Source organism: Aspergillus tubingensis, assembly GCF_013340325.1.
Source record: "Aspergillus tubingensis WU-2223L DNA, scaffold_7, whole genome shotgun sequence".
NCBI lineage: Eukaryota > Fungi > Ascomycota > Eurotiomycetes > Eurotiales > Aspergillaceae > Aspergillus > Aspergillus tubingensis.
Window position 1 is genome coordinate 1394136 of NW_023336281.1, and position 24863 is coordinate 1418998.

A 24863-nucleotide genomic window follows, 5' to 3' on the forward strand; every position below is an offset into this window, starting at 1 on the left:
CTCACGGGGAAGCTACTCACCGTTGTAGATCTCATGGACACTTGCGATTGTCTCACGAGCATCCCTGTTTGAAGGGTCGTGGATTATCCTCAAAGCTGCATTGGAATTTTGCTTTGTGACTTCCAGACGGGATACATTACCGTTTCCAGTTTCTAATATAACCATTCGAAAGCCTCTTGATCAAATCGTCAGATATTGGGAGTTCGACTATTTTCTATTTAGGTAGTGAACCCAATCCGCAATTCCAGTGCGGAAGAGTTGACCGATGTTTCGGAGTGGATCATTGTCCAAGATGTGCAATCCCTATGTAGACCGAATGATTGCGGGGCGCCTCAGCCACTGCCGAGTCATTCAGCCTATTTATCTAGCCGCCGTCTACATCGGCCGAACCAATTGCGTTTAAGTTCGGGATGGCCAACCACAGACTAGAGATCGCCCACAGTGTTCTGACTGCGTGTCTGTATGGTGAGAGAACAATTGGATGCCCCTCCTGAGTGCTTGACGCTTAGCTCGGTACCCTATCGGGGGCCAGATCTAGTCGCCCTGCCAAGTACTACCTCTTCTGATAGTTGGCCCTGCTATGAGCCGCTAATCGGTGGGAGTACGGATTGGTGATGTCAATATTGTCCTGCCCATGCAAGCCCCTCGGTCTCTCGCTTTCGTAAGGTGGCCGTCTGGTTGATCCGCACCAAGGACAACTCAACACAGAAGAAAAAAAAGGACAGACACATTTACGCTACGTAAAAGTTCACGCAGAAAAGGGGAAGGAGGTGGGAACCGATGGTCCAATTTGGCAATATACACGTTCCACCTTAGCATCCATGCTAGAGCTTCCTCGGTATAAAAGCAAGGGAAAGCCCCTGCTTACCAACTGGGCCGAGTACCCATCTTGGTAAACTGCCAATGCTATGTCTCAGCACTTTTAAATTGACCAAGCATATAGCACATTCGTTAGTTTGATTGCTACCCGCACCGCTATCGAGCTTTAAACTCAGGATTTCCCCTTTACCAACCCCGCCACTCCTCAGATTATGTTTTCATCCTCTCATCAGGGTTCCTTCAAGAAACTGGAGAAGGTTTGTGGTTCCTATTAGATGAGAAATGATGAAAGAGAAAATAGAGGGTTTCTGGTGAGCCTAGTCGCTAATTATGATCACGTTAGCTGGGCCAGGGAACATATGCAACGGTTCGTTCAGCCATCCGTTGGATTCCTGATCGAGAGGTACAGCTGGTGGTGTCTGACAGGGTATCTACCTTATATTCCAGGTTTATAAAGGACGCAATCGCGAGACAAACGAATTGGTGGCCTTGAAAGAAATCAATCTCGACGCTGAGGAAGGCGCTCCTTCAACGGCTATCCGGGAAGTCTCATTGCTGAGACGCCTCACACACGAGAATATCCTGACCCTGCACGATGTGATAAACGTCGAGGACAAATTGGTGCTGGTCTTTGAGTACATGGATCAGGATCTAAAGCGCTACATTGACACTCAAAGTAGCCCCCTTGACAACGCAACGGCCAAGTCTTTCGTCTACCAGTTGCTGTGCGGTGTCTCGTTCTGTCATGAGAATGGCATCTTACATCGAGACCTGAAGCCCGAGAACCTACTACTCAACCAGAATGGGCGGCTAAAACTTGCGGATTTTGGGCTGGGCCGTGCGTTCGGTATACCCATCAGCACATTTTCGATTGACGTGGTCACTCTCTGGTATCGTCCCCCAGACGTGCTTCTTGGAAGTCGCACGTACAACACCAGCATAGACATCTGGTCCGTCGGATGTATCATGGCAGAGATGTATACAGGCTCTGCATTATTCGCTGGAACAACAAATGCGGAGCAACTGTTGAAGATCTTCGATATTATGGGCACACCAACCGATTTCACCTGGCCAGGCGTCAGTCAATTGCCCGAATACAGAAACGACTTCCCGCCTCGCTCTCCACAAAGTCTGCAACAAATTATACCGTCGTTAGACCCTGTGGGGGTCGACCTTCTGGAACGCATGTTGCAACTACGTCCAGAAGCACGCATCAGCGCCACAGAGGCTTTAAATCACCCGTGGTTCCAGGGTCTTGGTTAAATGATTACATCGATATACGTATTTTAATATAGATGAGTTTTCTTCAATTATTCGACCATAGATCCAGGCACTTCATACAGCAGTCATTGCTATTATAATCTCTCCCTTGCGTTGTTCCAAGTTATGCGACTGCAAGGCGTTTCCAGGCCTGGACTCCGTTTACGTTGATCTCAAGAATAGTAGAAGAACTTTGCAAGCGACTGCGAAGCAACAGTTGAGCCCCCTCCACGCAGAGCCCGGGATAAATTGGCATTTCCCGTCCGGATCCGCACCAAACCCCGTGAGCTGCGATAATTGGCGCCCGTTTCGGGTCGGGAATCAACCTTGCGAAGCCGATCACGTTGTGTCTTCAGGGACATCGCAGTACATTTTAGGCGGCCATTCTGATAGACTACATAGTGTAGTATATCATACGATTTCTTCGCCCGTTGCTGTTGATGAAACACCTTCACGATCTCGTGCACAACGATATAGATTTTCGAAGATGATCCATGTTTGTAGAAAATATATTCGCTGATCTACCTCCGAGCATTGGCTCGACTGAAGGACTAGGGCATATAGTAGACTGGTCGAGATACATGAATACCGAGAACCTAACCTACAAACTCGATGGAATATTTGCTTCATTTTGCTGGTCATGACCGAAGCATTGACAAACCAATAGAGCCCTACATATTTGATCTTAGTACACGCATCATCAGAACATGCTACAAAGGCCATCGTGTTAAAGGGAGGAAAGGAGCCACAACTCCCTAAACTCCATTCCACATGAACTATGCGCCTATCTAACCCAACTCCATGCTAACCCCTCAACCCCAAGCCTAATACCAGTCCCATGATCCTATGCATAAAACCATAAACTCCCAGCTAACTTGCCCGTAAGCCAGTACTCCTTTCTATCTTTCCCTCTTCTAGACTATTTCACCTTCGCCTCTAAGCTTCCAGGAACTTCTTATCATCTTCCATAATCTCGCCCTTAATCTTAGGAACAGGAACAGGAGAAGACGGCACCTCCGCCTTCACCTTGCTAGCCTTTCCATTGGTCTTTCGGATTTTCTTGGGTGTAGGGGTATTAGGCGCAGAAGAACCCGATCCATCAGGAGCAGCCCGCTTGCTTTTGGTATATCTAAAGGTAATGGAGCTGCCAGGCTTGCGGTATTTGCCCAGCTGTTCGCTGAGCGCTTTGCCGGTGGGCTTGTCGTCTCCGGCTGTGTGGTTGGTGTGGTTAGTGATGAGACTGGGGTTATTGTGTATGTGCGGATGGGTGGGTAGGTTGTATACTTACGCCAGGCATCGACGATCTTGTCGAGATCGATCTGGAAATTCTGTGTCTCAAAAATGAGGCGGAGGAGCTTGGTGAGGTGAAATGTTAGTTTGTCTTTGTGTATGTAGATATTGTATAGATGTGTGTCTGGGGAAGGGGATTAGGGAGGGACATACAGTCGCCTTGTTTTCGTCGGTCCAGCGAGTCATTGTTCTACTTTTGAGTTGAAGTTGTTGTGAGGTGGTTTTAGTAAAGAGCTTGGAGGTTCTGTGTGTCTGAAAATGTGCGCAGTTGAGAGGATGAAGAAAAGGGAAGAGCTCTGAAGAGAGAGAAGAAAGAAGGTCAGGAGAGAAGATCAGGAGAAGATAGAAATGGTTCTAGGAAGAGGCGGAGAGAGATTGTAGTGAATGTCAGGAGAAGCAGATCACAGGACTGTTGCTCACTTTAGTGTTACTGATGTAGTGGGCCTGGGTGGTTGTCGGGGAGAGCTGTTCTAAGTGATGAGATCTGGGAGGACCTGCTTGGGGCTTTGACTGAGCTGAGATTAAATGCTTCGCTCTTTTGACATATTCCCTAGCCATGTTTGATCTCCTGAGTGAGGTACATGAGGGCATTGCTTGCTGCGGTGTTCTAGATAAGGGCGGTGGTTGAGGAACTTGGAGCAATTGTAAGGACATAACAGGGAGAATGATGCAAAGTAGTCACTAATACATCCTTCTTTCAAGTAATTCTTGCCACTGTATTTCCTAGACACCTCTTTTAGCTATCTTGAACTGTCTACTATACCCTACATTGAGAGCTTTTCGGGTGAGCCACTATGCAGTCTCATTCAATACTCTACTTTAAAATATAAGAACATTAAATCACTCAGCCTAATTACATAGCTTCGCAGCAGCTACTACATGTTATATCTCCTTGGAATAATCTATTTGTATAACTTGCTGTAATATCGCTAATGTTATGTGAAACCATCATAGATTATACCGGTGGACTATATAGAGCGGGAGACACGCTCCTCAACTCCAAGTACACCCTAGCAACACTACCATCTAAATACACCAATTCCACCTCACATTGTACTCACTATCAAGAGGACCAAAAATTCTTGTCAAATCAGAATAAAAATCGTTGAGTGGGTAACCACCCGATTGGCCATCCCAGCCTCAGGCACGTATCCACGTGACTCCGGTCCCTGGATGCCTGGATGCCTGGATTAGCAATCGAATCGGAGTGGCACTCAGTTCCTTTCTTTCCAAATGATTCTTTCCCCTGACCATCATCATTGTATTACCCCCTCTATCGCTTGGGGTCATGTCTTTCATTCATCTTAGCGTGTTACTATCCGGTTGGGACACATTTTCCGCCCACTGACGCAGTCCAAGCGTGGAATATATCTGGTGGAGGCGGTAGCAAGCATCTGCATCTAGATCTGTTTCCGCCTCTGTGCCTCAAAAAAAGAGTCACTTTACCTCAGGGCTCCTCGATATCATATTTTACCATCTTTCATCATCTTCTTGTCATAGCGTGGTCTTGAAGTTGTGTCTCCAGGATAATCGCCACCATGCGCGAAATAGACCCACTCATTTTTGAGTATCAGCATGAAAAGCAACGACCACGGGAATCGGAAGCGTTATTGATTCTCCGGAAGGTCGCTTCGCTGGTAAAACCCATCATGCGACGACGAGACTGGAAAGTCAGCACGCTCTGTGAATTCTATCCTCATCAGCGGAATTTGCTTGGGTTGAACGTCAATGCGGGTCAGAAGATCTGTCTACGGCTGCGGTATCCTTCTGATCAGCGCCAGTTCTTACCTATCGAGCAGGTAGTGGATACGATGCTTCATGAGTAAGTTGGTACTCTATCTTCTATCACGTAGTCCCTCTATCTTTTCTGCTTGAGGAAGAGCAGTGGTTGACGATGATTTGTAGGCTATGTCATATTGTGCATGGACCGCATAACCAGCAGTTTCATGCACTTTGGAACCAGCTACGGGATGAGCATGAAGAGCTTGTCATGAAAGGCTACACAGGAGAAGGGTTCCTTTCTGAAGGGCGACGGTTAGGGGGACGGAAAATGCCCGTCGATGAGGCACGCCGGGTAGCCAGAGCAGCTGCGGAACAGAGACGGTCTCTATCTGCTGGATCTGGACGACGACTTGGGGGTGCACCTGTTCTGCGCGGGACTGACATGCGTCGAGTCATTGCGGATGCTGCGCAGAGACGCATAGAAGTGACGAATGGTTGTGCCTCAGGCGCTGACAACAGTGCCGAACTTGCAGAGGAAGCCTCAAGGAATGGCTTCCGAACTAAGGCGGAGGAAGACGATGCTAATGAGCGAGCTATCATGGAAGCGTATATTGATCTGATTGAACAGGAAGAGCGTGAGAGATATGGCCCCTCTTACATTCCGCCGAGTCATGATAATCCCGCTGGTCCGCGGACAACGCTCTCTCCGCCCCCTGTTCCGGAGAACAGCAGGCCGAGAGGGCCCTCGCAGCCTGCAGAGACTATTGACCTTGTCTCAGATGATAATCTGTACGATAAGCCGTGGTCATGTCCGACGTGCACACTCGAAAATCCAGCGAACTTTCTTTGCTGTGATGCGTGTGCATCAGAACGTCCGCGACCAATGACCACCAGGTCTGTTTCGGGTCCTCCTACTGCTACAGCCAGTTCAAGTCATACAAAACCAACAGTGAACAAGAACAAGCGGTCGATGAGTCCGTCAAGCAGGTACACTGGGTTCAAAAATCGGACTCGTGCTGTTGAATCATTAGCTGCCCTCGAGCGGGACGCCAACAAGCGTCCTCTCGGATGGTTATGTGATAGATGTGGAGCATTCATGGAAACGGAGTGGTGGACATGTTCAAACTGTGGTATGATGAAGCGCGCATCATGATTGGCATAGCATTTTGAGCGTGGGTGTTTGGCGCAAGAAAGGCGTTTCCATTGTATTGATATTCGCAAATCTCCATGAATGATGACTTTTTACGACGTATTATTGTCATATTATATAGTGTATTGTCACTGCTGAGACGGCTTTAGATCATCTGATACCTCCACAGCACGATATAATTCCCACTGTATCCTCAACTGAACTGTCAAAATCTAGCAGAGCAAAGCTATCTTTCGACAAAATCAAGCAGTAGCAGCCACCCGCTTCTCCTCCGCCGTCTGCACCCTCAACTCCCCCTTTGTGATCTTCCAGATTATCCAGTCACTCGCGGACCGTTCATCATCAACCTCCCCCTCCTTCAATGGCGGAATCACCGCACTCCCCTTAATCCTCTGCATAGTAACAGACCGATCCGGCCTCGTAAGCAACGCCACGCTCTGACGCGCCACACTTCCCTGCTCCCCAGGGGCCGTCACAACACGATGAAAAGCACTATGCAGCACACCTCCCGTCCACTTCATCAGAGAATCACCCACATTAATCAGCGCACACCCCGGTCTCGGACGAACATACTCCCAATTCTCGCTCACATTCTCCTTCCCCTTTGGCAGAATCTGGAGCCCACCCGAGACATTGAACAGCATTGTCAGGGCGCCCATATCGGCGTGACCACCTAGCGTTACCTGGGGCTCTTTGCTCTCAGAGATAGTAGTGTTCTTTGTCTGAGGCCAATTGACAAGTAGTCGTGCAAAAGTATCAGACTGTTTGTTTAGGGCGCTGCGTTCAGCTAATGTGTTAGGCGGGATGCCCAGGTTCTCCTCGAGGTGGGCGTAGATGACTTCGAGTGTAGTACGGGCGTGCTCGAAAAAGGCCCGGCATTCGGTACGGTGGCGTTCGATGGGCTCGGGGTTCTCGCGTGGAGGGACGTTGCCTACCATGTCGTCTTGGCTTATGCTGTATGTTTCCATGCTGTCTAGCTTGCCGTCCGCGGTGCGGAGTTTGCCGGAGCGTTTGTATCTGAGGTGATTCCAGTTTTAGATGCATGTGCTGGATAGTACTTATGTAACTAGGAAGAAGTATACTCAAGACTTACCCTGCGATGTTGTGAGGAGGGTTATAAGCGAATTTATCCAGGATTTGCCGATCTAGGCTTAGGGTAGTGGTGGTGAGATTCATCAGCGTCTCTGTATCTTTGAGTAATTGTTCTCCTGTGCCGGAGTTTCGAAGGTCGAGAGAAAATAGTCCGAGTTCTCGACAGGCTTGGAATAGTTTCTTTGACTCGGTGGTGCTTGCATTTGCGAGGTCTTTGAATGATATTAACGGTATGTCTGCGGTGGGGATATCGGAGGGGAATGGAGGGACGTGATTGAAGAATTCCTGGGTGGGCATGATGGGTCTTCGGTGCTTTTAGCTACTGTGAGTCTACAAGCTTAGAGGTGATGGAGAGTTGAAGATAGACGATAGATGATGGAGAGCGTGACTCCATCTTGATATACCTCGACGATGACGGAAGGGGGCCAAGGGCAACGCTATCCAACACGTCAGACTACACATAAGCTAATGCAGGACGATAATGAATGGCAGGTAACAATTGGTCAGAGATGTTCAGCTTTGATCTTCCTTGCATTCTCCAGCTGCTGTTGTGTGACTCCCCACATACTTCATTCCTCTACTCCGGAGATAGCCTCATAGGGATTGGTAGTCGATAGATATGATGACATCAAGCCAAGGCTGTTCTCTCGGATCAGCTGGTACTGCAATGAGACTGGTAGATATTGTTTGTTTGTTCATCAACTTGTGCTCTTTGACCTAATGCAGCTGCTTGATGCATGGTGTGGCTATGTAAGTAGTATGCCCATGATTCCGTAGATTTTTATTACCAGAATGAATGATCGCCGTCAGCATATAGGTATATATCTGATATACGGCATAGATTATCTTTTATAGAGTGTTTGACCTATATGATATCAAAAGCTTAGCACATTCTGTATTTCTTCTCTTCTCAAAGAAGGTTATTCTGACATATTGATATAGAGTTAAACCTCGAAGCCAGCTTCATGTCTGCTCATGATTATTGGCAAAATATCTGATAGCACAGAAGATAAGAGTGTAGAGGCTACGTTACTCACGAGCCAGCTAGTATACCAGACATATAGTACTATTTGGATCTAGAACCCACGTTCCAGAGACGTCAACACGGAAATCAACCCTCTCTAGGCTTTCTTCGTTGGGAATACCTTCCTATAGCAACAGTCGAGCATAATAGTTCCTGAGTGCTCAGGGCCTCCCAGAGAGCTCTTTACACTTTCAATCTATACAAAGAGTGCCCTTCATATAGTAACCAGCACTCTGTACCACAGTATGCCTTGACTGCTGAGTATCCCCCGCAACCCAACTTATAGATTAGACATTAAGTAGAGAATATCAGCGTGATTGAACACTGATACCTCATACCACACAAATGAATAACTGAAAAACTCCCCATGTATCATAGTACCGATAAGCTTTATCATCATCTACCGGATTCAGAATCGCTCAGGGCCACTAATTGCATACTCCATAACAGTTAGGCAACAGCAATTACTCCTACCGCTTTATTGACCGCCAGAGACGGCAGAAACTAGTGAACCTCGATGAAAAAACCTCGGAGTTAGCGGATTTTGGAAACATACAGCTCCCAAAAACTCATCTGAGAATCTGTATATAATTTGGCGGTGTGGCGTGGCAGTATGCTAGCCTGAAGCGACCAAGCTACTGAGATTCAGCTGACTAAGTCCTGACTCACCCACTCTGCCCCCCCCGGCGCAACACTTCCGCCGAAGAAAAATAGCTCCTCCCCATTTTCTTCATTTTCTCCCACTTTCCTTTTCGCACAGCTGGAGTTACTTTCTCTCTCTCAGCTTGACTCTAATGTTCGGGTCGCGTACTTATATCGCCACATTTCGACACTATCACGCTACATGATTAACAATAGCTCAGGTATGCATATCAATCTTACCTTGTTCTTATCCTTAATGCAGCTCCATACCCAAAACCGAGGGGTAGAACCAATCAACACTTTCACAACCTACACCTATATGATGAGAATTTTTCTATGAACCGGTATATTAGGAAGAGCCGGAAGAGGAATGGCAGGGACCCCTAAAAATAGGGATGTTCACTGTCGTCGATGCTTATAATGGTTCTGCTGAGTGGTGTTTTCATGGTTGTGATTTGGTTCTAGTCTGTTCCTCTCGGTTTTGGGTTGGATTTGACTGGCTGGATTATTTTCGTCCACTATATGTGTGATTGCCAATCTGTTGGGTACTTGTGCTAACGGATTTATTTTATAGGTCTTTTGGTGACGAAGTCTTGGTCGTATAATAATAGTTGAATAGATAGATGAATACAAATGTCTAGTGTCATGTTGGAAGCTATTGACGGATCGTTTCATAATTTGACATATCTCTATATCGATTTACATTGTATCGAAGCCGTTCGCGAACGTGTAACTCCAGGTATAAAACTTTTCGTAGCCAAACAATCCAAAACAAAAAAATCTCAGGTCTCAACGCCAGTCAGATGCATGTGTAGTACAGGTAGGTATGTATTGCTGGCCCACGCGCAATTAGGCAATGCTCATGAACTGCCGCTTCTTGCCCGTGCCCGTCTGCCTCTCCTGCTCCTCGTAAGCGGCTTCGTCAATGTAATCCTTCGTGCTTTGTTCCTGGATCTGTTGGCCGACGAACTGCAGAGCCGACAGGTTGAAGCCCATTTCGTCCTTCTGACGAGCCAGGACCTTGCGCAGTGCGGATCGGATACCGTCCAGCATCGGCCTCATCATCTTGCTAGCGACGATCTGGCGGTGGTGAGTTTTCAGGATGAAGAACAGCACACGGCAGGTAAGGGGGATGTTCCACTCGCGACTAGCCCAGATATTGAGGAACGTGAAGAGAGCAGGCACCTTTGAGAAGGGCAGGACAAGCAGAGCGTCTTGGAGCGCAGCTGCGGGGATCTTCTGAACGACGTTCAGGAGATACCGCTCTGCTGAAATGTTGTTCAGAGCCATGTACTGGGCATTGCGCTGTGGGGGTGCAGCGTTAGGCTGTCTGGCCTTGAGAGCGCGCCATTGTCGCATAACCTCCAAGTCCTCCATACCCAGATCCAATGCCTCCATGATCTTTTCACCTGCCATTAATGTCTCCGCAGTTTGTTTACCAGCGTCAACGGCTTCAGCCTTCTCTCCATCCTGGCCATCCTCGTCCTGATCCAGGGACGCCATCAGGTTGTTATCGTACATCTCTTCCAGTTCTTTCTCCCTCTCTTCCTCAAGGAACAAAGGCTCGTCAGTCTGCTCCCAGGTGCGGATGCTCTTGTCATGACTAGCGGTGACGATGAAATCACCCGAGTGACTGATAGTCAGAGCCCAGATTTCACCATGGTGACCGGCCAGCTTTTGGATGTGCTCAAACTTGTCACCGTCCCAGTACTTGATCACTCGATCCTTGCTAGCACTGAAGAAGTTGTGCCCGTTACCATCCTTGTTGTTCGGAACGAAAGCAACAGCCATGACACTGTCCTCGTGGGCCAAGAAGGACTTGTGGCAGTCACCAAAGTCCAAGCCCCAGATACGAACGGTCTTATCGGCCGAGCACGTGACGATCAGCTTGCTGTCCCAAGAAATATCCATGTTGAGAACAGGCAGCTTGTGGCCGTAAAGGTTGAGGAAGAGTTTGAGGGAGTCAACAAAGAAGACCTTGACCGTGTTGTCCAGAAGCGCAACAGCCAGCAGCCGAGCATCAGGGGAGAAGCGAACGTTAAGGATGTCATCCGAAACCTTAAGCGTTCTCGTGTGCACCAGCTTGAGTCGAGGGGTTGTTCTCTTGGTACCCGGGATTTCTTCTTGAACCACCTGGAAGTTCCAGAACTTCGCAGACTTGTCGGCACTACCACTCACCAAAGACTTGCCGTCAGGATGGACTTGAATGGACCAGACCGGCCCGTCGTGCGCTTTGATCGTGTCCAGAAGGGTCGACGAGGCGATATCGAAAACCTCAAGCTGGCCATCCTTGTTTCCAACAACAACAATCTTGTCACCAGGAAGGAAAGCAGAGCACAGAGCATAGCCACATTCAAGAGTACGCAGACAGCTTTGGGTGCGGACGTTCCAGATCTTGAGGCTGCCGTTGGAGGCAGATGCCAGCATCCGATCGTCCGAGCTCAATGCAACAGATCTAATGTCGGTGCGGTGGCCGGGGATGTCGACTGCCAAGTTCCGGCTGTAGTCCGGCTCCTCCTCATCCTTGTTCTTCTTGTTCGCGGTCACAACGCTGTAAGCTTCGAGTTGGTTGTTTGTGGTCGCGGCCAGAAGTTGCAGACTTCCACTTGACTTCGTGCGAATCCAGTCAAAGGACCGGACCTTACCGCCAGTGCGTACAATAGTGTGAGGAACAAAGACTTCCGAGACAGGCGCAGATGAGGCGTCCTCTGCTTTCTCAATGGCATCCTCAGCAGTTGCTCCATCCTTGTCAGCTGCGCGCTGCGCGTCCTTCTCCTTTCTCCTCTTGCGCTTCCTAGCCAGACTCTTTTGTACCTCGGTCTGCGAGCGAATGCGCCAAATCTCGACTGCCTTCTCAGATCCGTGGATTCCAATGTAGTCCGCTCGAGGGTGAAAGCTGATTCCGATTGTGCGGTCCTTTCCATTTCGGTAAAACGTGCCCCGGTCCGTCAAGATCTTCTGTCCCTCCGAGCCGACCTTCTCTTTGGAAATGTGAATCATAGCACTCTCATCAATCGACCAGGCCTTCAGTTCTCCATCATTTCCTGCCGTAATACAACCACTCTGGTCGGGCGAGAGACCCAGGCTCCAACACTCGCCGTTGGACTGTGCCACATGTGTTTCGATGCAGTGTTGCGCAGCCAAGTCCCATACTTTGATGAGAGCATCCTTTCCAGTCGTCAACAGAAAACCCGCATGCTCACTCAGACCGGCTTCATTAAGCAATTCAATGGACGGGGTAAGAAAATGGAGCGATGTAATCTGATCGGTGTGTCCGCGCAGTTTGAAAAGTCCGACTTCCGCAACCAGATCCCATACAATGATGTCCGTGTCTCTCGAACCACTTGCGAGGCGGACCCCTGTGCTATCGAAGGCAAGCTGAGTGATGGCAGACTTGTGGCCATTGAAGGAAATAATCACCGTCTCGGTCCGTGAATCCCAGATACGAATACTGCCGTCTTCATAACTATATCACGAAGCGACGCCCGAATTAGTAAGGTAGCGTACAAAAATCCTACCATGGTGAGAAAACTTACCCGACCGCAAAAATATCCTCATCCGTTTTGCTCTGCGTGATTATCGTGACCTGCGCCTTGCAAGACGTATCGTGCCATCTGCCCAGTAGTTCACCCTTCTTAATGTCCCAACAGAGAACCTCCTCGCTCGCACCCACGAAGGCTCGCCCAGAGCCTGTCCGACGTGCGGAACCCGCGAGTTCATCGTCCCGGGCCCAGATCGCATTCGACGAGCCGGACGCAATGAGCCCGAAAGTCTTCGAATGCTCGAATTTACTGAAGAAGTCAGTACACAGAAAATACTTTCGGGGTAAAATGCTACACCCTTGAGCGCCTCACTTACAAATATGACTTCACCATCGTTGGGTGTTTGCGACCTGGGAAAAATTTTGGGAGCTCGGAGAATGAATGCTATCGATAGGCGCAAATGGCGGCGGTCGCTACGGAGAGCGACAGCGACCACTGCCGGCCTCCCCCACCGCCTGCCGGTTCCCCAAAGCCCCCATCAACGTAACTCCCATCGTGGCAGTGACCCTCGTGGGATTGAAAGCCAATATTAAAGGAAAGGGAATCGCAGGCCGAGAATTTGAATCTATTACTCATTATCATTGGATGCGTCCATCAACATGCTTTTGCTAGACTACCACAACGTCCTCATCCACTCCCTCCTGACGGAGCGGTTCTCTGGGTACAGCTTCCCCCCCGCCTCCGGTATACGCCAGGCTACCAGCTAACAGCTCCATTCATGCTTCCTTCAGAGCCCCGCCCGTGTCAATCGACCAAATTGTTTCCGACTTTGACGGAGTGACCTTCCATCTGTCTACGCCAGAATCCAAAACCAAGATCCTCATCTCCATCAACGTGAAATGCTTCCGGGAGCTTGTCCAGTACGGTGCCCAGGAGGTGCTGGAAAGGGAATACGGCCCCTACATTGTCACCCCGGAGCCCGGTTATGACTTCTCTGTCCTGATTGATCTAGAGAACCTGCCCGCCGAGCAGGAGGCGAAGGATGAACTCATCATGCGCCTGGCGCTGATGAAGCGCAACGCCATGGCCGCCCCCTTCGAGAGAGCATTCGATGAGTTCGCCAAGCTGGCCGAAGAGGCTTCGAGATACACGAGCGAGACTGCGCCCCAGGGAGTTAAGGAAGGAGGAGAGGTTATGGCCATTCACTATCGAGAGGAGGAAGCGATTTACATTAAAGCCAGCCATGATCGTGTCACAGTGATCTTCAGCACAGTGTTCCGGGAGGAGACAGATCGCATCTTTGGCAAGGTGTTCCTGCAGGAATTCGTCGATGCCAGACGCCGTGTCCTTACCCTGCAGAATGCCCCTCAAGTACTCTTCCGAAACGACTGTCCCCTGGAGCTGGCTGGTGTGCCTGGCATCCAGAACGGTAACGACGGTAGTATCAGCTATGTCACTTTCGGTATGTATTCGGTTTGATATGCATCACCCACCCGTTAGCTGTCACTAAACGCTCATAGTCCTGTTCCCTCGCCACCTGACCCCACAGCGACGCTATGAGAACATTTCCCACATCCAGATTTTCCGTGATTACTTCCATTACCACATCAAAGCATCTAAGGTAGCTTTCCCTGTCATTTTTGCAGGCCAGGTCAACATGCTTACTTAGAATCCAGGCATACATTCACACTAGGATGCGCAAGAGGACCGCGGACTTCCTCCAAGGTAAGAGTGGACCCCCAACAATGAAGGTATGTCCAGGTCACTAATGAATAATAGTTCTCAACCGGGCGCGGCCCGAGAACGAGGAGCGAGAAAGGAAGACGGCCAGTGGCCGTACTTTCAGGGTTCAGGGATAGAGAGCTGGCTCAAGAATATAATCTTTGTAAATTGCAGGCGAGGGGTGACATACGCACATGCATAAGTCGATTTTATTTTTCTCTAGGATGTATAGGTTGTCGAGCATCATAAGTATTTTTTTTGTTCCTTTTCTTTTCTCTTGAGTTCGTTACTTTTTATTATATTTACCCTCGCTACCTCGCATTGTCAAACGCATGACAGCTGCATGTGGCTTGAAGTAGTAGTGCGGCTGCCTTGCTTTGTTTTATTTGCTGCAGTATAACACTACTAACCAACCCATAAATACCGCCGGCTGCTGCTTCAGCTCTCCCTCCCGTCCTTTCTCTTCCCTGTTACGAATGCTTGACAAGCTGCAGAGCTGAAAACAACGCTTTGAGGGAGCCTCCTTAATCTCCACTACAATGTTTCACTTTCCCCATCTGTCACAAGGTATTTTCCGGTCTAACCTCCAACCCCGTCCTGCACGTTAAGCACACTGGCGTGGGTCTAGCACTGCGCTATTCCGCTATGGCCGACGAACACTCGCGCAGGATGCACTGGTTCGGATTCGAGCCTCAGATCGGCCGAAGCACTCCGATATGTTACCGTGGCTGTCTTCTAGCTGCAGCCACAGGTCCAGCTGGGTGAAAAGCAAACAGATGACCCGATTTAAGCGTGTGAACCATCCGAACCGCCCTATCAATGCACCTGATCGTCAAATATGACTCGGATCGCCCAACAGGTGGCCTTCAATTGGGCAAGAAGTCCCAGGGGATCGGTTCGGTGTCACACATTGACTGCAAGGAGATTAAATTGGTGTTGACTGATGGCCAGGATTCGTGGGGGTAGTCGCTATCTAGCCAGCCTCGATCGGAGAAACGGGGTGCTGTGGTGATGATGTGATCTCAGCTCTCGTCTAACCTACGTTGATCGTCTCCGGCATCTCCGCAGGTTTTTATTCGACACTGTCGAGTAACTGCCTGTTTGCTGGCTGGCTGGATGGGAGTTTGGGAGATGTGGCCGGCTCGGCGTGCTATCCTCCATGTTGGGTCTATCTATCATACGGGGTACATGCCGATAACCGCTTCCTGCGACCTTAGTGGGATTACCGCATATTTTCTTTTGCAAACCGACACCAGGGATTCACGCTGCATTGGCGTCCCCATTAAATGCGCAATGGCCAAGAACGGGCAACGCTGACCCCAATCCGTACGTTCTTCCAGATATCAGCTCCTCTAGTTCAGTCTAGGCACGAGCAGTGAAAGGATCGCCTGTGACACTGGACACCCGCTCCGTTCAAGCTGTACAGCGGGTGTAGTTTTAGTCTAACCTGCACTAACAAATGAGAAACACCGCGACGGGTCGCGACAGAAGGCATGCGCCACCGGATTTTTCAGCTCGACGGTGAAGTGCAAACATGTTGGACATGAGCCACGTCCTATCCCAAGCAGGTCATGCATGGTTTTTGTATGCCCAGCACTATCTAGCCGATAGTGCGCTGTAGAAGAGGGCGGCCATTCGCCTTGATCATGCCAGGTCAGCCGTCTAGTTGGTTAAGTGGGTTTTCTAGCAGAAGCCGTCTATATTGAATCTGTTCCCACCGGACTAAAAAATGACAGCAATAGTTAGAGCCCGAGTAAACCCTTTTTGAATTTCCTGACCGCAACCCAATGGCAACACCTGTTCGTGGCTGATTCACTTTTCGCTTACGTTTCCCCTTCCTTCTATTTGATGCGAAATATTACTGAGGTTTTAAGTAGAGCATCCTCACTCGCTACTTCGTTCCAACCGAGAGAATGTGACCATCTCTTCGGCTAGAGGGGCCAGTCTCGACGGTGAGAACTACTAAAACTGTCGGGGGGACCCCGCCTGCAAGGTATCCCTGCCAGGGCGCAGCTTAGCCCTCCAGAGCGTCGCAACCCTGCATGCTATATATCGCAGCGCCTCTGCTCCAGCGCGAAAAACTAGATGTGATCCGCAGCAATATCTACTACCGTTCTGCTTTACGCAAACAATCGTTGCGTTTCGCCTGCATTTCACTTCCTTCCATCGCCAACAGATAGTTCCCTAGACTACCCAAGCCAATATAACGGCCAAAAATTCAACGTTAACAACAAGGGAATCAGCTTCTGTCATCGTTTTTGACCGAATCTTTTCATATTTATACCTTTCTCCGCTCGTTGTAGCTTACTCCCGCTTTATCCACCCCCTGGGCCGACCATGTTGAGGGGACCTTGAACTGCGGACAAACGGAGTGGGCGACCAGGCAGCGCCCAAAATACAGGCGACAACATATTACTGGCAGTTAAGAGGATCTTATGGGAGGGTTAAAACCTCTAGCCAGGTTTCACAAAATGTCCGACAAGATTAGCTTATTACCCTTGGAGCTCATCCTTCACATACTCTCCTACCTTCCCTTCGAGTCCTTGCTTGCCTTCGGCGAAACATCTCGCGCCAACTATGAGTCCCATACCCTCTGTCTTGAATGTCTACGATTAGGGGTTTTTGAAAAGCGCATTCACTCTGTGATATCCTTACTCCAGGCTGGCTGGACCACGCCGGATCAAATGGCACAGATTTCCAGTCACAACAAACAAGCGAATGACTACACAATATCCATCATCCAACCTGCCATGAGCCGCCTTGCGAGCGACTTGGACAGCAAGCCTCTACTGAAAATGAAAAGCTTGAAAAGACGGTGCCCTGCATTACTTGAAAAATCCCGAACATTGGAGCAGATGATTAGGGAGCAAAATAGGGTTTTTGCCCAAGTGGTGAATCGGTATGGCCGAGGACTTAGGAAACTGGAGTTCATGGCGTATGATCTTGACAGCGAGGGTGCCATGGCTCTAGCTTCCAAATGCAAGAACATATTGCATCATCTAGCATTGCGCTTTGAGCATCCACACATTCGGGACGGCCCCATCAGACCTAGCACTTGGCTGAATCCTGCCCCGGGAAGTACGGCATGGAATATGTTACTCGGTATAGGACGGTATCCCCAATATGGGCTTTGCGGGCTACAGACGTTAATCCTGGAGCGGGCGGGCATAACTCCGTGGCAGTTGACCATGCTTGTGAAGAAAAACCCCAAGCTGACTGTTCTCAAACTGAGAACATGTCGCGGTGCACAGCCTGAGTTTTTGAACTGGCTAGGGGGAGTTTCCTACGAGCCAGAAGAGCGAGGAATAGATGAGAACAGTCTAGCTCCTGGTCGGAAGCTCAAAGTGCTCTGGTTGGAAAACTGCCACCAGGTACTTGCCCATCCCATCGAAGACTATGAACATCTGCCCAACGAATTTTGCGACTTTGGCCTTGAATGGGTCAGAGGTCTGACCAGCTTGCGTGTAAGTGGAGTTATGTTCTGAGACGCCTTCATTCAATAAGCTGACAGAGTAATCGTGACAGTCTCTGTCTTTCAGCGAGAGCGCGAATATCCCTCCCGAATACATCGACAGGGCCAATAATGTCCTTTGGAAGATACCAGAAGTCATCTTGCCTTATTCTGACCATGGGGACAAGGCCCCTATTGAAGTCGATCCTGGGTTATTGTAGTTTACACCTGCTTTTTACTTTTTATTATTCTTATCTTTCTTGTTCTCTAGGGGAGGCTTTCTGTTGTTTCGTCTTTCCGGTGACTGAAGAGTATTCTTCGGTTACGTTACTTTGTTTTGGGAGATAGACTTTCTGTGCAAACACCTGCAATTCTGTGCGAAAGCTACAAGACAATACAAATCACAACATGTCAACACATCATGCATATGATTAGGCAATGTTAGTAGATGTGTATCATACGGGTCTGTTCGTATCGTATCTCACAGGCAACTTTAAGCACCTTACAGAAGTACTTGCGAGTGGCACAACATATCTCTATATACCTCAAATAGGTGATCGCAACTCACAAAATAGAAACAATAGAGAGACCTGGCTAGGCTTTCACCAGTACTCAGATGAACAGGTTCACTTCCCTTTCAAGTAGTAACCACTGCTTATCTGCCCAAGTCATAGATAGCAGGGAGGATGAATTGGCTGAAGAGCAGGTACTGCTCTGGCTGTTGACCCCGTGAGCGCCTTCTCGTTTTCTCTCCCAGCATCAATCTGGCCAACCCACAAGAATCTCCTCACCCTGTGTAGTGTTAACACCCAGCATGACCATTCACTGTCTTCTCTACCTATCAAGCAGGCACGGGTATACTCTTGCGAATGATTGAAAGTTACCGTTAACCTTCTCATCTCGTCTCTCATCGGCGGCCTTACCACTCATACGGAGTCTGATACCCGCCGTACTGTGACATTCATGGAATCATCTTGCAAAGCGAGCAAAATGGTACCGAGTCACAGATCCGCTTCCCAGCTATGGGCTATTGCTCGGCGGAAGCTCTTCACTCGGCGGAAGCTCTTCACTCGGCGAGAACTCAGGAGCAGCGAGCATGACTACCCCCAACACCGTTCCTTTATTTCTGTTTCCTCTTCTTCGTTCAGCGAGCACACTGACGGCTTCTACAAGTACTCGTTGGAAGTTCTACAACAGAGTGACGAAGAATACAGAGATACGGTTGAGAGCATGGGACTGCGGTCTTCGGACAGCACAGGGATGTCGTACACGTCAGCTGTATGTTGGCTTTGGCATCTCGTTGTGATTCTGTCCCCAAGTTTGGCTGGAAACTGACACCGATTTGACAGCGAACGGCCCCTGCCGAATTTCCTTTCTCTCCTTACGCCGTCGGCGCTGTCGAATGGAATACTGTCACGGGATATCTCAAGAATCTGGATGATGCGCAGGGTTATGATGTTTCATCCTGGAGGAACAGTGTGCTGGCTGTATACGTGAAGGTGTACACCGTCGCTAAAGTGGTCTTCATGTGCTTCATCCACTATGGCGTTGAAGTAAGGAGATTATAAGCCCGAAGTCCGGCACAGAAAGATAGCCGCTAACCATTTGGTGTATCTGTTTCTAGCTGGATGGATTTCAGGGCGGCCTAATGGTTTGCATCAGAGACGCAGAAGATGCCATCGCGTCCAAAAAGATCGCTCCCTTGGTTGAATGCGTTGAGAAGTTGTACCACGCCCTTTACGCGAGGCTTATGATGGAGCTTGTCATGGTCGACCTATGCTCTTGCTTCAGTATCGAGGTAACACGCGTTTCTTCGCATAACAACTTCATGCTCCCTGAGCCACGCCACTTGTACAACATATTCTTGACCTGCAAGCAGATCCTCGACAGCCCGACTGTCTGCAAGATCTTTAACAAAGAATCTGTTCGGAATTATCAGGCTACTTTAGTCCACCGCGCTGTGACAAAGGTCAACAGCATGCCGTTCGCCTTGGACGATCTCATCGGATATCGGAGATTTACCCTTGGGATTATCGACAACCCGGATTCTTCATTTCGCCAGAAGTGGGCTGGGAGTGGCCTGATCTACCATATGCCACCGCCCAAGGTCCTCATCGTTCATTCTGAGAGATACATGTCCTTCACACCGAGGAACACTTATCAGTTTATGATCCCCCAGCAGCCCCTTCCCTTCATTCAGCGGCACAATGTCGACCCAGCATTCACGGAAAGGGCACGTACTTCGGATCACCGGCAGGCCGCGCTAGCCATGCTTGAAGGCATGACTGTGGGTGTTCTCCGAAATCAGGGCACCATGCAACAGCTGATCGAATACGCCAAACGGAGAAAGTGTGTGTGCCAATCGGCCTGCAATTGCGGCCAGGATTGTACCCAGGATCCGGACCGTCTCTGCCCCTGCGCGGAGTGGAATATGATCCTGTTACTGAGTCAGGTTAACGCAAACCGTGGGACTCTTGGGATTCGCGACCGGTGCACGGTTCTTTCGAAGGCCGTGTTCCAAGAGCTTTCTTCCATCCGGGAAGATGTTGACGTCTTTGTGATCGGATTGGCCCTGAACCGGGCTGTTAGGATCTTCGGCGAAGAGATGCAGAAAGAATTGTTTGCCGGCATCATTTGAACCCTAAGGCTGCAATTGAGTAGCTGGTCTGGTTTTTACTGGCGTTGGGTGGCATGATGAGTGCGTTGAGGCGTTCATGGAGTGAGGGGTGTAATTGCTTTTTCTTTCTTTGCTGAGATTACGTTGATTTTCCTTGGTCTTTTCCCCTCTGAGTAGACATGCCTGACGATCATCATATTTCCGGAGATCTCGTATCTGTGCAACGAAAAGTGTTGGGAAATGTGAGTGATTCCGAAGGAAAGTGAGCATCATGTCCGATCAGTGAATGGTTCATCGATGAGGTAGATACATCTATACATGGTTTACATAGGAGAGGGAATGGTCCGTATGAATTTTAAAAAGAAATTGAACATGCAACCTCGTGGTATAAAAAGTAAAGGGGGATGATAAATATGGGCCATCTGCAAGCCGATACTAGCTCGTGTTACCTGCCAGTATGGTTGCGTCGGTGTGTGGGGGTGATGTCAATTTGTATGGGGAAGAGAAGAGAAGGGGAGATGGGGTGGTAGTGAATGGAATGTATGATGGGAGAGATAATAATTTTCTAAGATACCTAGCTCATGATTCAAATTCAAGCTCAAGCTTAAGCTCAAGCTTCTCCTGTCATTTCTCAACAACTTTTGTAGATACTCTCAACCGGAACAAACCCAAAGTCAGGTGGGGCGCAGGTGACCGGGGATGGGGCAAAGTTGGTCAGAAAGTTGGCCGTGGTTCGCAAGTCGGTCAAGATTTTCATTTGGCTCTGGCCAAAATCCAGCTTCCCGAGAAAAAAGAGTCTGTCTGTATCTACGCTTGTCTGGGATTCCCGCCCGGCACAGCAATCTCTGGGAAACTTTTAGCGGGCATGGTGCCCAAGACTCTTGTTGTTAGTTCGACAAATTGTTTATCATTCTTCTCCTCTCCTCTCGCTTCGCCGGTAGTAATTAGACGCAGCCCACTGTGGAGCGCTCATTCCGGGGCCCCCAGCATCTGGGTGCGACGATATCGCGCCGTCTGGCCTTCCTACGGCATCACCACCCCAATCCCGGATCCTAATCCACAGTTCCCCATCTCCCGCTCGCCTTTCTGCTTCCAGACAGGCTATGCGCTCTGCGCCAAACGGCCCTCGCGTCCCTTCCCCCCACCGTTCCTGTCTCCGCCCTCTTCCTCCTTTTCCGACCCGCTGACCACCCACTACCTGAGTCAGGATAAGAGATTATCCGTCCGGGGGGATCTGGTCCGCGGCCTGAACAACGGCGACGATGCTGTTTTAGTGGCGGAGAATTACCTCGCCGTGAACGATGGGGTCGGGGCGTGGGCAACCAAGCCGAGAGGTCATGCTGCGTACGTTGTTCTGTCCCTCTGTACTAGTCTCCGCGGACCCCTACCCCTACTGACCCCAACTGGATCCCGTCTCATACCCTTCCCGTGTGCTGACTTGCCCTTCCTGGTTGATATAGGCTTTGGTCTAGACTGCTCCTCCATTACTGGGCCCTGGAACTTGAACGAGAACCCAATGGCCAGTCCGAGTTAGATCCTATCGGCTATCTCCAACGCGCATACGAGGAAACCATTCGAGCAACGACCTCCCCAGGTGAATGGCTGGGAACAACTACATCCGTCACAGCAATACTGCACTGGAAGCGCGATGCTACGGGAAACATACGGCCCTTGCTCTACGTGACTAATATAGGTGACTGCAAGATCTTTGTCGTCCGGCCTAGCGAGAAGAGGATCGTCTTTCGGACCAAGGAACAATGGCATTGGTTCGACTGTCCTATGCAGCTGGGCACCAACAGCGTCGATACTCCCCAGAAGGATGCAGTCCTTTCCTTGATTGATGTGCAGGAGGATGACCTTGTGGTGGCCGTGTCAGATGGTATCGTGGACAATCTGTGGGAGCATGAGATCCTGACGATCATCCTGGATAGTCTGGAAAAGTGGCAGCAAGGACGTCATGAAGACAAGGACTCGGAGTGGGCACCTCCGGCTGTGATGGCGGACGAGCAGATGGTGTTTATAGCGAGGGAGCTGCTCAAGTCTGCTCTGGAGATTGCCCAGGATCCCTTTGCGGAGAGTCCGTACATGGAGAAGGCGGTGGATGAAGGACTGGCCGTGCAGGGTGGTGAGTGTCTTCGCATACTGTTTCAGTGAGGTAAACTAATCTTGATACAGGGAAAATGGACGATATCAGTGTGGTAATCGGCTCTTGCAGGAGGAGGACGTAATCGACCTATCTACCGGTTCTCTGCACGCAGGCAGTGGGTTAGGGGGTGAAGCAGGGCTTACACATCTCATGTCAGCACGGAGTTGACTTGCACAGCGTTTCATACTTTGACTTCCGCACAAACCTACGTCTGGAGGTTTGTGACAGAGGGCGATCGGCAAGATAGCAGATGTCCGAATCAACTTCGGCTCGGCCATCGGACAATCGCTTGATTACATTGCATACGCACTATATGTGCATGGCATGGGTGGTGTATATGTTGCATGTTGGGATCTGGGGCCCTTTCAGGACCGGTTCAAAGGGGAGGTAATGGCGTTTGTGGGACATTTGACGTTTCGGGCTATATATAATCTACTGGCACAGCGACATAGACTATTGCTTATTATCATTGCATAAATACCCGTGACATATTCTGCCAATCTATCAAACTTTACTTATTGGGCAAAAAGTAAACACGTACCATCCTCCTACACCCTAAATCAGTACATGGCCAACCCATTTTTTTTTTCAGCCATACACACTACCACACATACAACTACACAATCCCCCCCCCAATCACGAAATGAAACAAAAACAAAAGAGAAAAAGAAATTGCCTCCACGCGGGATCGAACCGCGGACCTCATCATTACTAGTGATGCGCTCTACCACTGAGCCATAGAGGCGATTTGAATGAAAGATGGCCCCATAATTGACTCCATCAACGGCCGCTTAGCCAGCCCACGCACAGACCAACATCCCGAGCTCTCTCCTCCGCCCGGCAAAAAAAAGTGACCGCCGACGCAAAGAAAAAAAAGTCCAATTGCACCAACCCCAAATCCCATCACAGGTTATACATACTACATATTAACGCACCTCAGACGACCAGACAGTCAAGATGAGGGCCAAGCGATCCAAGAAGTACCGCAAGCTCATGCACCAGTATGAGCTTACGTTCGGGTTCCGTGAGCCGTATCAGGTTCTGGGTATGCAGACATCCATTTATCCATCCATTGATACTATCATGTCAAGGATAAGAGTATACTGACTAGAAAATGTGACAGTCGACTCCAATTTCCTCCGCGCCGTTCACTCTTTCAAAATGGACCTGATTCCCGCTCTGGAGCGCACTCTTCAAGGCAAACCCAAGCCTCGTATGTTGCCCCGGATATCAACCATAACTACAATGAATGATCTAACGCAATGAAATAGTACTCACAAAATGCTCTCTCGCCGCAATAATGGCCTCTCAACCCATCAACCCTAAGACCAACAACCCCTACCGCCCCGACCACCTCCCCCCACCCACCACTCTCCCTCTCCGCCACTGCTCCCACAACGCCGACTCGACCCCCATCGACGAAGTCGAGTGCCTGCTCTCCCTCCTCTCCCCGTCCGCCGAGAGCAAAAAGAACAAGGAACATTACATCCTCGCGACAGCGGACCCGCACAACGCCAAGGACAAGTCCGCGACGGACAACACGTCCGCTGGACGGAAACGCAAGCGCGACGCAGAGGATAAGGCTGAGGCGGCGTTGCGGAAGTCGAGGTTGCTGCGGCGTCAGGCTCGGTCGATTCCGGGTGTGCCGATTGTGTATGTGAAGCGGTCGGTGATCGTGTTGGAGCCGATGAGTGATCCGTCGGATGCGATTAGGGAGGGTGTGGAGAAGGGGAAGTTTAGGGTTGGGTTGAATGATGAGGCGAAGAAGAAGACGACGACAGCTGCGGACGGGGAGAAGACGAAGAAGAAGAGGGATTTGAAGAAGCCCAAGGGCCCGAATCCGTTGAGTGTGAAGAAGCCGAAGAAGAGGGCGCCCGAGGGTACCACTGCCGGGAAGACGGAGAAGCCGAAGAGAGAGGCGGAAGAGAGACCTACTGCGGAGGAGAGGGACGGTGAGGATGGTGATGCTGCGCCGAAGGCGAAGCGCAGACGTCGTCATCATAAGGGCGGTGCTGGGAAGATGGAGGGTGATGGTGAAGGTGGTGCGGAAGCTGTTGCTGCTGCTGGTGCGCCGGCTGATGCCATGGATGATTGATTGCTTTGCTAAGGTGCTACTTTTCTTTTAACTTGACTTCATGGTACGGCGTTCGGCGGACGAAATAAAAAAGTGTCCATATGAATTGTGTATAGGTAGTTATCATCGATATTGATAGACGATTCCAACATCCAACATACCCATCCCAGCACAACATAAACATACACCGAAGAAGCAGTAGCAGCATAAGAAGAGAGAATGATATGATATAGTATAATATAATCCCAAACGCCAATCAAAATAAGCAAACCACATGCACCCAGCCAGCCCATCAGACACATACATCAATCATATCATACACACCACCAGTACCACTACCAGCACCCCACCCTATCCCATCAACCAAGCGCA

The 24863-nt window shown here is 49.7% G+C and overlaps 10 protein-coding genes and 1 non-coding gene across 11 annotated transcripts; 7 read left to right on the forward strand and 4 right to left on the reverse strand.

Moving 5' to 3' along the window:
• Positions 1-1031: 1031 nt before the first annotated feature.
• AtWU_05415 (negative regulator of the PHO system) lies at positions 1032-2082 on the forward strand (the record flags this gene model as incomplete). Its single annotated transcript, XM_035500525.1, has 3 exons — positions 1032-1076; positions 1163-1186; positions 1246-2082. The coding sequence occupies 3 exons, from the start codon at positions 1032-1034 to the stop codon at positions 2080-2082; spliced, it is 906 nt and encodes a 301-aa protein (XP_035356418.1).
• Positions 2083-3015: 933 nt separating this feature from the next.
• AtWU_05416 (similar to An01g05460) lies at positions 3016-3555 on the reverse strand (the record flags this gene model as incomplete). The annotated part of the gene is made up of 3 exons (XM_035500526.1): positions 3016-3290; positions 3368-3434; positions 3523-3555. 3 exons carry the CDS (start codon positions 3553-3555, stop codon positions 3016-3018), a joined length of 375 nt encoding a protein of 124 aa, XP_035356419.1.
• A 1352-nt stretch (positions 3556-4907) lies between these two features.
• AtWU_05417 (metalloendopeptidase WSS1) lies at positions 4908-6114 on the forward strand (the record flags this gene model as incomplete). Its single annotated transcript, XM_035500527.1, has 3 exons — positions 4908-5191; positions 5275-5880; positions 5961-6114. 3 exons carry the CDS (start codon positions 4908-4910, stop codon positions 6112-6114), a joined length of 1044 nt encoding a protein of 347 aa, XP_035356420.1.
• A 369-nt stretch (positions 6115-6483) lies between these two features.
• AtWU_05418 (oxidoreductase) lies at positions 6484-7630 on the reverse strand (the record flags this gene model as incomplete). Its single annotated transcript, XM_035500528.1, has 2 exons — positions 6484-7258; positions 7335-7630. The coding sequence occupies 2 exons, from the start codon at positions 7628-7630 to the stop codon at positions 6484-6486; spliced, it is 1071 nt and encodes a 356-aa protein (XP_035356421.1).
• Positions 7631-9848: 2218 nt separating this feature from the next.
• On the reverse strand, positions 9849-12874 carry AtWU_05419 (snoRNA-binding rRNA-processing protein DIP2; the record flags this gene model as incomplete). The annotated part of the gene is made up of 3 exons (XM_035500529.1): positions 9849-12465; positions 12536-12790; positions 12858-12874. The coding sequence occupies 3 exons, from the start codon at positions 12872-12874 to the stop codon at positions 9849-9851; spliced, it is 2889 nt and encodes a 962-aa protein (XP_035356422.1).
• Positions 12875-13140: 266 nt separating this feature from the next.
• Positions 13141-14340, forward strand: AtWU_05420 (actin-related protein 2/3 complex subunit 2; the record flags this gene model as incomplete). Its single annotated transcript, XM_035500530.1, has 5 exons — positions 13141-13202; positions 13273-13943; positions 14002-14102; positions 14158-14206; positions 14261-14340. 5 exons carry the CDS (start codon positions 13141-13143, stop codon positions 14338-14340), a joined length of 963 nt encoding a protein of 320 aa, XP_035356423.1.
• Positions 14341-16674: 2334 nt separating this feature from the next.
• AtWU_05421 (F-box protein) lies at positions 16675-17875 on the forward strand (the record flags this gene model as incomplete). The annotated part of the gene is made up of 2 exons (XM_035500531.1): positions 16675-17667; positions 17729-17875. 2 exons carry the CDS (start codon positions 16675-16677, stop codon positions 17873-17875), a joined length of 1140 nt encoding a protein of 379 aa, XP_035356424.1.
• A 769-nt stretch (positions 17876-18644) lies between these two features.
• Positions 18645-20292, forward strand: AtWU_05422 (uncharacterized protein; the record flags this gene model as incomplete). Its single annotated transcript, XM_035500532.1, has 3 exons — positions 18645-18932; positions 19004-19207; positions 19279-20292. 3 exons carry the CDS (start codon positions 18645-18647, stop codon positions 20290-20292), a joined length of 1506 nt encoding a protein of 501 aa, XP_035356425.1.
• Positions 20293-21136: 844 nt separating this feature from the next.
• AtWU_05423 (protein phosphatase 2C) lies at positions 21137-22499 on the forward strand (the record flags this gene model as incomplete). The annotated part of the gene is made up of 3 exons (XM_035500533.1): positions 21137-21615; positions 21732-22396; positions 22447-22499. 3 exons carry the CDS (start codon positions 21137-21139, stop codon positions 22497-22499), a joined length of 1197 nt encoding a protein of 398 aa, XP_035356426.1.
• Positions 22500-23090: 591 nt separating this feature from the next.
• AtWU_t139 lies at positions 23091-23162 on the reverse strand. The gene has a single exon. It is a non-coding gene; the product is annotated as a tRNA-Thr (tRNA).
• Positions 23163-23374: 212 nt separating this feature from the next.
• Positions 23375-24512, forward strand: AtWU_05424 (rRNA-binding ribosome biosynthesis protein UTP23; the record flags this gene model as incomplete). The annotated part of the gene is made up of 3 exons (XM_035500534.1): positions 23375-23462; positions 23541-23630; positions 23689-24512. 3 exons carry the CDS (start codon positions 23375-23377, stop codon positions 24510-24512), a joined length of 1002 nt encoding a protein of 333 aa, XP_035356427.1.
• Between the last annotated feature and the right edge of the window lie 351 nt (positions 24513-24863).